The sequence below is a fragment of the Coregonus lavaretus genome (assembly GCF_964263955.1).
Source record: "Coregonus lavaretus genome assembly, chromosome: 16".
NCBI classification, from domain to species: domain Eukaryota; kingdom Metazoa; phylum Chordata; class Actinopteri; order Salmoniformes; family Salmonidae; genus Coregonus; species Coregonus lavaretus.
In genome coordinates, this window is record NC_140003.1 from 14993233 (window position 1) to 15007309 (window position 14077).

Consider the following 14077-nt stretch of genomic DNA (forward strand, 5'->3'; position numbering starts at 1 on the left):
TAGATGTGCAGAGACGCTCCCCATCCAACCTGACAGAGCTTGAAAGGATCTGCAGAGAAGAATGGGAGAAACTCCCCAAATACAGGTGTGCCAAGCTTGTAGCGTCATACCCAAGACTTGAGGCTGTAATCGCTGCCAAAGGTGCTTCAACAAAGTACTGAGTAAAGGGTCTGAATACTTTCGTAAATGTGATATTTCCATTTTTAAAATAAATTTGTTTAAAAAAATCTCAAAACCTGTTTTTGCTTTTTCATTAAGGGGTATTGTGTGTAGATTGATGAGGGGGAAAAACAATTTAATCAATTTTAGAATAAGGCTGTAAAGTAACAAAATGTGTAAAAAGTCAAGGGGTCTGCATACTTTCCAAATGCACTGTATATGATATCTTATATGTAGACTGTTCTAACATTACATACACATGGAGAGGGCCTGGATTTACATGGGATTTAAGAATGGCAAGCAAGCACAAAATGGAACACATGAAAGCATATGACAGCACTTGGGGAGCTCATGACAGCACTTGGGAGTTCATCTTGGGTTTCATTTTAGATATATTGTCATCATAACATGTAGAGACATGAGCATCAACACACTATATCCGTTGCGTAAACGTAGAAACTATCCTCCTGAACATAGTATGTAGTAATGTTTTTCCTAATTCAAGTCAGAACCTGAAAGCAAATGACATAAAGGCACTGTTGAGAGTTTGAGTGGTTGATGCACATTTGGTAGTAGGCAGATCCTGAAAAGGAGCGCAACACAGAAAATATCCTGAGGCAACCAAACATCTGTCATAACTGTGCCAGACCCATTGGTCCTATGGGAAAGCCCCCCTCCCCAAAAAGGGTCAGGGCAGTTCTATAGGATGGGCCAACCCCCACAACAATTAATGTTCCTGTCTGCATTTCATTATTTTCTGCTAAATTGAGAAGGGCAAGCAACACTCATCAGAGGGATAACACAAACAGATTCCAATATGAATGAAAGATTTGGCAATAACATAACTACACTCATATAGGACCATATCATACTACTCACATGACAGAGACAGGTGCTAACTTAACACTCCCAGTCCCTACTACACTATTGACTGAGAACAATGAGGATAGTGCTGTGAATGTGTGAACAAGTGGCAGCTGGATGTGTGACGGGGAGAGAGCGGTGATGACTTGTCTTTGTTCTGCAGGGAGACCGGGGGCTGGATGGACCGAGAGGGCCTAGAGGACAGACGGGCGCAGGAATCAAAGGAGAAAAGGTGGGCTGTAAATACATCAGTAATGAATACCATCCACACAAGCATGCCATGTCTACCCAACAAAATACCTAATGTTCATAAACAAGCCTGAATGTCTTAGTCAGCAATTATATACAGGCGTCTCCTTGGAATGCTCCATTGAGAAAGAAAAGGCTAAATCTCTAGTTACTGTGGAGAAGTTGAAGGTGGGATTATTTTCGCACTATCTGTTGTAGGATTCAATAAACAACCATGTTATGTTAGAAGTAAAGGTTTTCAAGCACATTTATTGGTGGTTACAGATTTTAGCCCTCTGTAGTCAGAAACAAGATTTGAGGAAGGCACTCATGCAGATATTCAGCCTGGTGATTCTATTAGTACCAATGATCTTGATTTTAAGGCATATCCCACTGGGCACACACTGGTTGAATTAACATTGTTTCCATGTCATTTCAACAAAATTACGCTGAACCAACGTGAAATAGACGTTGAATTGACGTCTGTGCCTTGTGGGACAGGCCAATATGCTCATAAAGGGTTAAATACCAACCTAGTCCCTCAACCCGCTCTATATTTGACCTCAGGGTGAGTTCGGGCCTCCAGGTCATCCAGGACTTGTTGGACTTACAGGAGCCGGCATCCAGGGGGAGAAGGTAAACTGAGTGGCTAAAAGTAACATAATACTACACTTGCATGTACACTACCAGAATCATGTACTACATGATTCCATGTGTTATGTCATAGTTTTGATGTCTTCACTATTATTCTACAATGTAGAAAATAGTACAAATAAAGAAAAACCCTTGAATGAGTAGGTGTGTCCAAACTTTTGACTGGTACTGTACATCACATACACTGACATGTGATTGTTATCCCTCAGGGAGTGGAGGGCCCCAGGGGTCCACCTGGCGGCAGAGGGCCACAAGGAGAGGGCTTACCTGGACCTAAGGTTGGTGTTACTCCTAGATAATGTCCATGCCAAGCCGTGATGGAGGCCTTGGGAGTTCTCTAAATGCTGTTGTTTGTAGCTTTCATGTTTTGGCATGGTGGATTTCTTCAAATGCTACTTTCCATTATCTTACTTCCAGGGCGATCAAGGTTTACCAGGAGAGCTTGGAGCTACAGGGGAGAGAGGTGTTGGTGAGCCAGGGCCAAAGGTAAGACAAATACTTTATCCACCCTCATCCAAATAGTAAAGAAATGCCTTCTCAAATAAGCCTGGTGAACACTCAGCGGCCAGTTTATTAGGTACACCGACTGAACGTTAGAATGGGCAAAACGGGTGACCTAAGCAACTTTGGCCATATCTAGACTTGACAGTTCATGCCGCTTTAATATTCTGATCATAGAGTTCCGATCATGGAATTCCGAACGCGTCATGTGTCTACACCTACATTTAAATGTGTCTACCATGTCCACAGTGTGTCCGGATTCCCTTTTCCCGCACTATATTCAAATGCCAGTATGCATTCTACAAATGGTGGAATAGGAAAAATCTGAAAATAACACAACAACAACTGATGGCAGTAGCTAACTACTGTAGCTAACCTCTGTATCTAGCCAGCAAGCAAGCAAACGGGTTAGCATAACTCTAGCCAAACAAAAAATAGTTTTTCTAAATATTAGCTAGCTGGCTAGCATTTATGAGTCCAGCAAACACGTTCCTCACATGCCAGGAACGTATTTCCTCGAAAGGTATAATGAAAAGGTGCCTCTCGGTCCCAAAACACACGTTTTCTGGAGACTTGTGGTAAGAGTGCTGATGACCTCACCCACTGTATGCACTTTCTGTAGCCTGATTGCGTCAGTCTTTTCAATGCAACCTACGTATTCAGATAGCAGAAGTCGCATGTAAGTGTCAAGTGTAGACACGACATTTGAGAATGGTATGTTCATCGGTGCCAGACGCGCCGGTTCCAGTATCTCAGAAACGGAGGGCCTCCTGGGCTTTTCACACGTGACAGTTTCTAGGGTTTCCTGTCAATGGTGCGACAAACAAAAAACATCCAGTCAGCGGCAGTCCTGTGGGCGAAAACAGCTCGTTGATGAGAGGTCGAAAGAGAATGGCAAGAATCGTGCAAGCTAACAGTCGGGCCACAAACAGGCAAATAACGGTGCAGTACAACTGTGGTGTGCAGAACAGCATTTCGGAACCCACAACTCGTCGGTCCTTGTCACGGATGGTCTATTGCAGCAGACGACCACACCAGGTTCCACTCCAATCAGCTAAAAACAAGAAGAAGCGGCTCCAGTGGGCAGGCGATCACCAAAACCTGACAATTTGAGGAGTGGAAAAACATTGCCTGGTCCGACGAATCCCGGTTCCTGTTGCGTCATGCTGATGGCAGAGTCAGGATTTGGCGTAAGAAGCATGAGTCCATGGCCACATCCTGCCTGGTGTCAACGGTATAGGATGGCGGCGGTGTTGTAATGGTGTGGGGAATGTTTTCCTGGCACACGTTAGGTTCCTTGATACCAATTGAGCAACGTTTCCATGAATTCAGGCTGTTCTGGAGGCAAAGGGGGGTTAGACACCGTACTAGATGGGTGTACCTAATAAACTGGCCACTGAGTATTTTAGAAAGCAATTTGTTTCTTTTTCAGGGTGAGCCTGGTGCATCTGGCCTGGCTGGCTTACCTGGTCTTCCAGGAGAGGATGGGGCTCCAGGACAGAAGGTGTGTTATTTCACCTTTACACCACTTCTATAGATACAATATAGTTCTATAGATACAGTATACCACAACAAAAGGGAATGTGCCAATGTGAAATGGTTTGTGTCTGCCCCCTCTGCCAGGGTGAGTTTGGTATTGCTGGCCTCAGAGGTCCTGAGGGAGCAGCAGGGATCGGCACCCAGGGCGAGAAGGTAGATTTCACATCCTTACCCTTCTGTCATACTAACCTGTAAGCACCAAGAGGGGGTCATGTAAATGCTGTGTGCTCCACCCCTCCCAGGGAGACCAGGGTCAGAGGGGTATCCGTGGATTACATGGACCTCCTGGCATGACCGGACCCTCAGGGGCAAAGGTGAGAATAACACAATAACACTGTCTGAGACCGAACACGGTCTGATCACTACAGGGCAGGTGTATTGTTACTGTGACAACTCTGAATTTGAAAAATCGTCATTGATTCAACCAAAATAGTAATGTATTTTACAGATTGTATTTAGTAAACATCTTAATTTTTTGGTTTGAGTTCAACCAAAATACTATAGATCAGGGCTCTCCAACACTGTTCCTGGAGAGTTACCCTCCTGTAGGTTTGCAATCCAATCCCAGTTGTAACGCACCTGATTCAGCTTATCAACCAGCTAATTATTAGAATCAGCTGCGCTAGATAAGGGTTAGAGCGAAAACCTAGAGGTCGGTAGCTCTCCAGGAACAGGGTTGGCGAGCCCTGCTCTAGATGATTACATAAATGGCCCAAACATCTCTGCAGAAAGAGAGTGTACCCAAAAGTGCTTCAGCCCAGCTTGAACAAAAAAGGGAATCAAGTGCTCAACTGAGAGACTTGAAAGTCCAAAAAACATTCCTTACACTCGAACACTTCAACATGTGACTATCCGGGAAAATAAGGTTAAAAGGAGCACCTTGTGTCTGCATTTAATTTATTGATGATAAATGTTTGTATGTCCCGTCAATACATGCTCAGATCAATACAGACACAGAGTGCTTATTTTTTCTTTATTTTCACCAGTTGAAGTGTCCTGGGGTATAAGGAATGTCTCTGCAGGCTGTAAGGAGTGCGTGGATAAAGGGAGTGTACACTATACAGTGGCTTGCGAAAGTATTCACCCCCCTTGGCATTTTTCCTATTTAGTTGCCTTACAACCTGGAATTAAAATGGATTTTTGGGGGGTTTGTATCATTTGATTTACACAACATGCCTACCACTTTGAAGATGCAAAATATTTTTTATTGTGAAACAAACAAGAAATAAGACAAAAAAACAGAACTTGAGCGTGCATAACTAGGCCATTCCAAGACATAAGTATGTGGACACCCCTTCAAATGAGTGGGTTCGGCTATTTCAGCCACACCCATTTATGACAGGTGTATAAAATTGAGCACACCGCCATGCAATCTCCATTGACAAACATTGGCAGTAGAATGGCCCGTACTGAAGAGCTCAGTGACTTTCAACGTGGCACTGTCATAGGATGCCACCTTTCCAACAAGTCAGTTGGTCAAATTTCTGCCCTGCTAGAGCTGCCCCGGTCAACTGTAAGTGCTGTTATTGTGAAGTGGAAACGTCTAGGAGCAACAACGGCTCAGCCGCGAAGTGGTAGGCCGCACAATCTCACAGAACGGGACCGCCGAGTGCTGAAGCGCGTACAATTGTCTGTCCTTAGTTGCAACACTCACTACCGAGTTCCAAACTGCCTCTGGAAGCAACGTCAGCACAATAACTGTTCGTCGGGAGCTTCATGAAATGGATTTCCATGGCCGAGCAGCTGCACATAAACCTAAGATCACCATGCGCAAAGCCAGGCGTCGACTGGAGTGGTGTAAAGCTCGCCGCCATTGGACTCTGGAGCAGTGGAAATGCGTTCTCTGGAGTGATGAATCACGCTTCACCATCTGGCAGTCCGGCGGACAAATCTGGGTTTGGCAGATGCCAGGAGAATGCTACCTGCCCCAATGCATAGTGCCAACTGTAAAGTTTGGTGGATGAGGAATAATGGTCCGGGGCTGTTTTTCAAGGTTCGGGCTAGGCCCCTTAGTTCCAGTGAAGGGAAATCTTAACGCTACAGCATACAATTATATTCTAGACGATTCTGTGCTTGCTGGTATGTTGAGATCGGTGGAAGAACTTGACTGGCCTGCACAGAGCCCTGACATCAACCCCATCGAACAGGCCTAATTGCCCAACATCAGTGTCCGACCTCACTAATGCTCTTGTGGCTGAATGGAAGGAAGTCCCTTCAGCAATGTTCCTACATCTAGTGGAAAGACTTCCCAGAAGAGTGGAGGCTTTTATAGCTGCAAATGGGGGACCAACTCCATATTAATGCCCATGAATTTGGAATGAGATGTTCGACTAGCAGATGTCCATCTGCTTTTGGTCATGTAGTGTATCAAGAGTTCAAGTGAAATTATTGCCCATTCTTCTTTCAGGGGGAGCCTGGCACACCGGGCCGACTGGGCATGCCAGGACTACCAGGACGGGCCATTGCAGGTCCTAAGGTAAGAAATACACATCTATTAACATCCTGTTTCTCTATGCAGGTCTTGTCAAGTAATGTACGTAAGAAACACTGTTACACACAGTTCATTGCCATGCATCATCAGATCCTGGCTGATAAACAGCATTGTGATTTCCCTATCTCGCTCTCTGTCTCAGGGTGATCTAGGCCCTCCTGGTCCGTTTGGGCCTATTGGAGAGACAGGCTATGGGCTGCCTGGGCCAAAGGTAAGTGTTGCAGTTACCAACAAATAAATCACAAAAAACTGTGGTGAAAGTTACCGTGAGGCATACAGGTGTAGGATCTTTGATCACCCTGTTGTTGCAGGAAATGTCCTACACAGCTGGAAATAATAATAGTGGGTGCTTATATTTGTCCTATTTCACACGTGTGAATTAATACGCATGTGTGAATTAGATATGTGTATTTTGCATATCCCAACTCTCCCTGAGACACCCTCTGAGAGTGGGGTCACGGTCAGGGTCTGTCGACGGCGACCCTGAAGCAATTAGGGTTAAGTGCCTTGCTCAAGGGCACATCAACAGATTTTTCACCTTGTCGGCTAGGGGATTCGAATTGGCAACCTTTTAGTTACTGGCCCAAAGCTATAACCGCTCAACTACCTGTCGCCCAAATGCAAACTTGTAGTGTATTGAAGGTTTTAAAAGCTTCTAAAGTTTGTAATTTCTACTTTAAAATGTCAGACTTGATTTGCCCTAACTAAAAATGTATCAATCCCTACAAAAATATCCATTAATTATAATCCACACAATCATTCACATTTCCTGTTGCTGCAGGATTCTTTTCCTGCTGTTAGAAAATTCTCAAATTAAGATCCTACACCTGTATGATATGCTCATTATTTGAATGATGTTTTACCAGGGCAACCGTGGTAATCCTGGTCCACTAGGTCAATTTGGGCCCAAAGGTGAAGGTTTCCCTGGACCAGTGGTGAGTAGTACCAACAACCCAACCTACAAACTCATGAATCTCCATGTCCTAATTGCAGATTGGTGCAGTTTAGTCAAACTCAGTCTCATGAAGTTTTGGTTGTCCCCTGTTCCTCCTTTAGGGTCCTCCAGGCCTTCCAGGTCTACAGGGAGAGCAGGGCCCTGAGGGCGTTGGCATCCCAGGACCTAAGGTACTTCTTATTTATCTGGCCCTAAATCCTCTTTGCATGTCAATCTGCTACAACCTAGTGCATGGGAATATGAAATGTGTATTGTTTGTGATTGTAAATATGTCTGTCCCAGGGAGACATTGGCTTCAGAGGATTGGCAGGTTTGCCAGGCCCAACGGGAGAGGGTGTGCAAGGACCACCGGTATGAAGCTAACATTAATCTCTGACAAAAACAGAGATTCCTTATGTAGACAGAGGTCACAGTCTGAGTGTAATGAGTGACATACACTATATATATAAAAGTATGTGGACACCCCTTCAAATTAGTGGATTCAGCTATTTCAGCCACACCCGTTGCTGACAGGTGTATAAAATCGAGCACACCGCCATGCAAATTCCATAGACAAACATTGGCAGTAGAATGGCCCATCCTGAACAGCTCAGTGACTTTCAACGTGGCACCTTTCCAACAAGTCAGTTTGTCACATTTCTGCCCTGCTAGAGCTGCCCCGGTCAACTGTAAGTGCTGTTATTGTGAAGTGGAAACGTCTAGGAGCAACAACGGCTCAGCCGCGAAGTGGTAGGCCACACAAGCTCACAGAATGGGACCGCTGAAGCGCGTACCGCGTAAAAATCGTCTTTCCTCCGTTGCAACACTCACTACCGAGTTCCAAACTGCCTATGGAAACAACGTCAGCACAATAACTGTTTGTCGGGAGCTTCATGAAATGGGTTTCCATGGCCGATCAGCCGCACACAAGCCTAAGATCAGCATGCGCAATGCCAAGCGTCGGCTGGAGTGGTGTAAAGCTCGCCGCCATTGGAGCAGTGAATCATGCTTCACCATCTGGCAGTCCGACGGACGAATCTGGGTTTGGCGGATGCCAGGAGAACGCTACCTGCCCCAATGCGTAGTGCCAACTGTAAAGTTTGGTGGAGGAGGAATAATGGTCTGGGGCTGTTTTTCATGGTTCGGGCTAGGCCCCTTAGTTCCAGTGAAAGGAAATCTTAACACTACAGCATACAATGACATTCTAGAAGATTCTGTGCTTCCAACTTTGTGGCAACAGTTTGGGAAGGCCCTTTCCTGTTTCAGCATGACAATGCCCCCGTGCACAAAGCGAGGTCCATACAGAAATGGTTTGTCGAGATTGGTGTGGAAGAACTTGACTGGCCTGCACAGAGCCCTGACCTCAACCCCATCGAACACCTTTGGGATGAATTGGAACGCCGACTGCGAGCCTAATCGCTCAACATCAGTGCCCGACCTCACTAATGCTCTCGTGGCTGAATGGAAGCAAGTCCCCGCAGCAATGTTCCAACATCTAGTGGAAAGCCTTCCCAGAAGAGTGGAGGCTGTTTTAGCAGCAAACGGGGGACCAACTCTATATTAATGCCCATGATTTTGGAATGAGATGTTCGACGAGCAGGTGTCCACATACTTTTGGTCATGTAGTGTACCATATCACATATCAGTAGTCCAGCAGTGATGGCAATGCCAAACTTAATTTGTTGATTAGAGTCTGTAGTCTGTCTGTCCCCTCCTATAACACTAGCATCATTGGTTTCTAGGGTAACATTGGAAGGCCAGGACCCCATGGTCCATCAGGGCCCCCAGGGGAAGGTCTGCAGGGCCCCAAGGTATGTTAATTAACATAGTACATTCCTGACCTATGACCTTCAGTGTGTTGCACTTTTCCAGGTATCTGACCTTTTTTAAATGACCACCCTATGGGTCTTGTTTTGATTTATGGTTCATCTTTTGTTTTTAGGGTGAGCAGGGGTCTCAGGGTGTGACAGGGCCAAGGGGACCCTCAGGGGAAGGATTCCCAGGAGCTAAGGTAAGATGTATGCTTAACCTCATGGCACTCGTCTACTGATGGATGCAGTGACCTTGTCTCTAACAGCAATCCTCCTGTCTCTTCACTGAAGGGTGACCGTGGCTTGCAGGGTGAGAGAGGAAATAAGGGTGGAGTGGGTGATCTGGGAGATCATGGGGTTCCTGGAGAGTCTGTGAGTCTTGAAATGTGTCTATGTCATATTTTACAACATTTCAAAGTCATGGTATATGATCAATCCATGAATTTAAATATTTTCTTGTATCTCAGGGGAGACCAGGAATAAAAGGTGAAGCCGGCCTTACAGTAAGTTCACAAACTTTGCATACTACATCATTGATGCTGTGATATAGAAAAAAAATATGATAAATGAATGTAACTCACACTCCTATCACTTCCAGAGAGAAGACATCATTAAATTGATCAAGGAAATCTGTGGTGAGACTGTTTAACCGTGATAATAACAAATCTAAGCTAAAATATGAAGCATAGATTAAATCATGTTAGTAGCTATTCAGCATCTCTCTCATGCTTTCAGGATGTGGGATCAAGTGCAAGGAGATGCCAATGGAACTTGTTTTCGTCATTGACAGCTCAGAGAGTGTTGGTCCAGAAAACTTTGAAATCATCAAGGACTTTGTCACAGCGTTGGTAGACCGTACCACTGTTGGACGTAATGCCACCAGAATTGGACTGGTAATGTACAGTCTGGATGTCCAACTGGAGTTCAACCTGGCGCGCTACATGACCAAGCAGGATGTTAAGGAGGCCATCAGGAAAATGCCCTACATGGGTGAGGGCACCTACACTGGCACTGCCATCCGGAAGGCTACCCAGGAAGCCTTCTACAGTGCCCGTACTGGGGTCAGGAAGGTGGCCATTGTCATCACAGATGGAAAGACAGACAAACGGGAACCTGTGAAGCTAGACATTGCTGTGAGGGAGGCCCATGCTGCCAACATTGAGATGTATGCCCTGGGGATTGTTAACACCTCAGATACTACCCAGGACGAGTTCATGCGTGAGCTCAATCTGATCGCCTCTGACCCTGACAGTGAACATATGTACCTCATCGACGACTTCAACACTCTACCAGGTGACTAACACGGCCATACGTCTCACCTAGCTATCTTAAGATGAATCCACTAATTGTAAGTCGCTCTGGATAAGAGTGTCTGCTAAATGACAAGAAATGTCTTATGTAAAATGTGTATAGTATCACACATTACTTAATACAAAGCTGATGTATAGTAATCACAACTGACTTAGAGATACAGTGAGGGAAAAAAGTATTTGATCCCCTGCTGATTTTGTGCGTTTGCCCACTGACAAAGAAATGATCAGTCTATAATTTTAATGGTAGGTTTATTTGAACAGTGAGAGACAGAATAACAACAAAGAAATCAAGGAAAACACATGTCAAAAATGTTATAAATTGATATGCATTTTTTAATGAGAGAAATAAGTAGCATAACACAGATCCACTGTAAAGAACAAGGGAGTGGGTTATCGAAGACAAGCATGGCACCAATAATTGCTTCTAATACACCAGATGGATGTCCTTGAACCGATTATTTGAAAATCGCACACAGAATAAGTTTTAAGGATAATTTAGTTGCTAATGGCAGCCTGCAGTACCCAGGTCGGCCTTCACCTTGAATTACTCAATTAGAGGGGGTAGCACTGAGCTAGCCTGCAAAGTTACTTCCTGGAGTAGCTCAAACTGTGCATGTTACTGTATGTCGCCATGAGACAACATTTTAACCGACTTAATTTGGCTTCAATGCGCTATTTTGTCTTCACATAGATATAAATGGTGTCACATGATTGATGGCTTTGACCATTCATATATACAGTGAGGGAAAAAAGTATTTGATCCCCTGCTGATTTTGTACGTTTTCCCACTGACAAAGAAATGATCAGTCTATAATTTTAATGGTAGGTTTATTTGAACAGTGAGAGACAGAATAACAACAAAAAAATCCAGAACAACGCATGTCAAAAATGTTATAAATTTATTTGCATTTTAATGAGGGAAATAAGTATTTGACCCCCTCTCAATCAGAAAGATTTCTGGCTCCCAGGTGTCTTTTATACAGGTAACGAGCTGAAATTAGGAGCACACTCTTAAAGGGAGTGCTCCTAATCTCAGTTTGTTACCTGTATAAAAGACACCTGTCCACAGAAGCAATCAATCAATCAGATTCCAAACTCTCCACCATGGCCAAGACCAAAGAGCTCTCCAAGGATGTCAGGGACAAGATTGTTGACCTACACAAGGCTTGAATGGGCTACAAGACCATCGCCAAGCAGCTTGGTGAGAAGGTGACAACAGTTGGTGCAATTATTCGCAAATGGAAGAAACACAAAATAACTGTCAATCTCCCTCGGCCTGGGGCTCCATGCAAGATCTCACCTCGTGGAGTTCCAATGATCATGAGAACGGTGAGGAATCAGCCCAGAACTACACGGGAGGATCTTGTCAATGATCTCAAGGCAGCTGGGACCATACTCACCAAGAAAACAATTGGTAACACACCATGCCGTGAAGGACTGAAATCCTGCAGCGCCCGCAAGGTCCCCCTGCTCAATAAAGCACATATACATGCCCGTCTGAAGTTTGCCAATGAACATCTGAATGATTCAGAGAAGAACTGGGTGAAAGTGTTGTGGTCAGATGAGACCAAAATTGAGCTCTTTGGCATCAACTCAACTTGCCATGTTTGGAGGAGGAGGAATGCTGCCTATGACCCCAAGAACACCATCCCCACCTCAAACATAGTGGTGGAAACATTATGCTAAGGGGGTGTTTTTCTGCTAAGGGGACAGGACAACTTCACCGCATCAAAGGGACGATGGACGGGGCCATGTACCGTCAAATCTTGGGTGAGAACCTCCTTCCCTCAGCCAGGGCATTGAAAATGGGGCGTGGATGGGTATTCCAGCATGACAATGACCCAAAACACACGGCCAAGGCAACAAAGGAGTGGCTCAAGAAGAAGCACATTAAGGTCCTGGAGTGGCCTAGCCAGTCTCCAGACCTTAATCCCATAGAAATTCTGTGGAGGGAGCTGAAGGTTCGAGTTGCCAAACGTCAGCCTTGAAACCTTAATGACTTGGAGAAGATCTGCAAAGAGGAGTTGAACAAAATCCCTCCTGAGATGTGTGCAAACCTAGTGGCCAACTACAAGAAACGTCTGACCTCTGTGATTGCCAACAAGGGTTTTGCCACCAAGTACTAAGACATGTTTTGCAGAGGGGTCAAATACTTATTTCCCTCATTAAAATGCAAATCTATTTATAACATTTTTGACATGCGTTTTTCTGGATTTTTTTGTTGTTATTCTGTCTCTCACTGTTCAAATAAACCTACCATTAAAATGATAGACTGATCATGTCTTTGTCAGTGGGCAAACGTACAAAATCAGCAGGGGATCAAATACTTTTTTCCCTCACTGTATCATACACTTTAACTGAGGTTGTTATTTCTCTTCTTCTGTCTTTCAGCTCTGGAGTCAAAACTTGTTAGCCAGTTCTGTGAGGATGAGAATGGAGCCCTTGTGATGAATCGCATCGCTAATGGCTTTGGAACCAATGGGAACAATGGCTATGGGAACCACAGATATGGTCAGGAAGCCTATGGGAATAACGGACATGGGAATAACGGCTATGGGGACAGCGGCTATGGAAACACCTATCATGAGGATCCTATCCTAAATCCTAATAGACGCACCAGTTCCCAGAGTTACATCAGAGGCCGTGGAGATACCTTTGCTCTGCCCCTCAACGCTGGACCACTCCCAGTACAGGTCCATGTAATCCTTTACAGGACAGATTTATATCATACAAAGTAACTCTCCTTAGGTTTTTATAGAGGAGCAATTGAATGATTGCTTTGTAATAGTTGTGGTCATTGCTCTGTTAATTCAATTTTATCAGTAAAGTTGTTGAGTTACTGTCTAACTAATATATGTGTGTGTGTATTCATCCAGGTGGAGGATGATGAGGAGGGTGAAGATTTAGACATAAGGACCCATGTGCGAGGAGGTATTGTGGCTGTAGTTAACAAGACAGTATCCATCCTCCCTGCAAGGGAAAGCTCCCACTCCAACACAGCTGGAGTATCATCATCATCAGGATCATCATCATCATCCTCCGGAACATCGGGTTCAGCTTCATCCACCAGCTCAGGCCAATTTCGGCCGGTATCAATTCCTAATACCATTTCCCCCCAAGGTTAGGACCTCTCACTGCAACATGTTCACAACTAGATCAAAAGTCACATCATCTCTAAATACTGTATGTTTTAGATAAAGAAACTGGGTCAATTCTGTCTGACATTCAATTATGTCTTAACAACTTTTCTAATGCCCTGAATGTCATACTTCTCCTTCTATGTTGTTCTGTCAGAGTCTGTGCCGCTTGATTCCCGGTGTAACCTGAGTTTGGACCAAGGCACCTGTCGAGAGTATAAAATCCGGTGGTATTACGACAAACAGGCCAATTCATGTGCACAGTTCTGGTATGGAGGCTGTGAAGGAAATGCCAACCGCTTTGAGACTGAGGATGAATGCAAGAAGATCTGTGTTCTATCTAGAACAGGTATGTCCCACAGCTCGTGGTAATCTTAAGCCGCTGTGCTCTGTTTTCTGGCATTCTTTTTGACATGCTCTTCCCTCTATTTTCCACAGCTGGTTAA

At 44.7% G+C, this 14077-nt stretch overlaps 1 protein-coding gene across 1 annotated transcript in view; it reads left to right on the forward strand.

The window, feature by feature from the left end:
- LOC311143408 (uncharacterized protein) overlaps positions 1 to 14077 on the forward strand; it is a gene marked incomplete at both ends in the record, with an annotated part of 31718 nt that extends 17641 nt beyond the window's left edge. Inside the window, 22 exons of the mRNA XM_084179234.1 lie at positions 1187 to 1255; positions 1819 to 1887; positions 2115 to 2183; positions 2323 to 2391; positions 3839 to 3910; positions 4030 to 4098; positions 4188 to 4259; positions 6353 to 6421; positions 6579 to 6647; positions 7303 to 7371; positions 7493 to 7561; positions 7674 to 7742; positions 9113 to 9181; positions 9313 to 9381; positions 9473 to 9553; positions 9649 to 9684; positions 9780 to 9816; positions 9917 to 10474; positions 12886 to 13187; positions 13371 to 13614; positions 13789 to 13980; positions 14070 to 14077. Coding sequence (XP_084035360.1) covers positions 1187 to 1255; positions 1819 to 1887; positions 2115 to 2183; positions 2323 to 2391; positions 3839 to 3910; positions 4030 to 4098; positions 4188 to 4259; positions 6353 to 6421; positions 6579 to 6647; positions 7303 to 7371; positions 7493 to 7561; positions 7674 to 7742; positions 9113 to 9181; positions 9313 to 9381; positions 9473 to 9553; positions 9649 to 9684; positions 9780 to 9816; positions 9917 to 10474; positions 12886 to 13187; positions 13371 to 13614; positions 13789 to 13980; positions 14070 to 14077 — 2430 coding nt within the window. The remainder of the gene's footprint in view (positions 1 to 1186; positions 1256 to 1818; positions 1888 to 2114; positions 2184 to 2322; positions 2392 to 3838; positions 3911 to 4029; positions 4099 to 4187; positions 4260 to 6352; positions 6422 to 6578; positions 6648 to 7302; positions 7372 to 7492; positions 7562 to 7673; positions 7743 to 9112; positions 9182 to 9312; positions 9382 to 9472; positions 9554 to 9648; positions 9685 to 9779; positions 9817 to 9916; positions 10475 to 12885; positions 13188 to 13370; positions 13615 to 13788; positions 13981 to 14069) is intronic.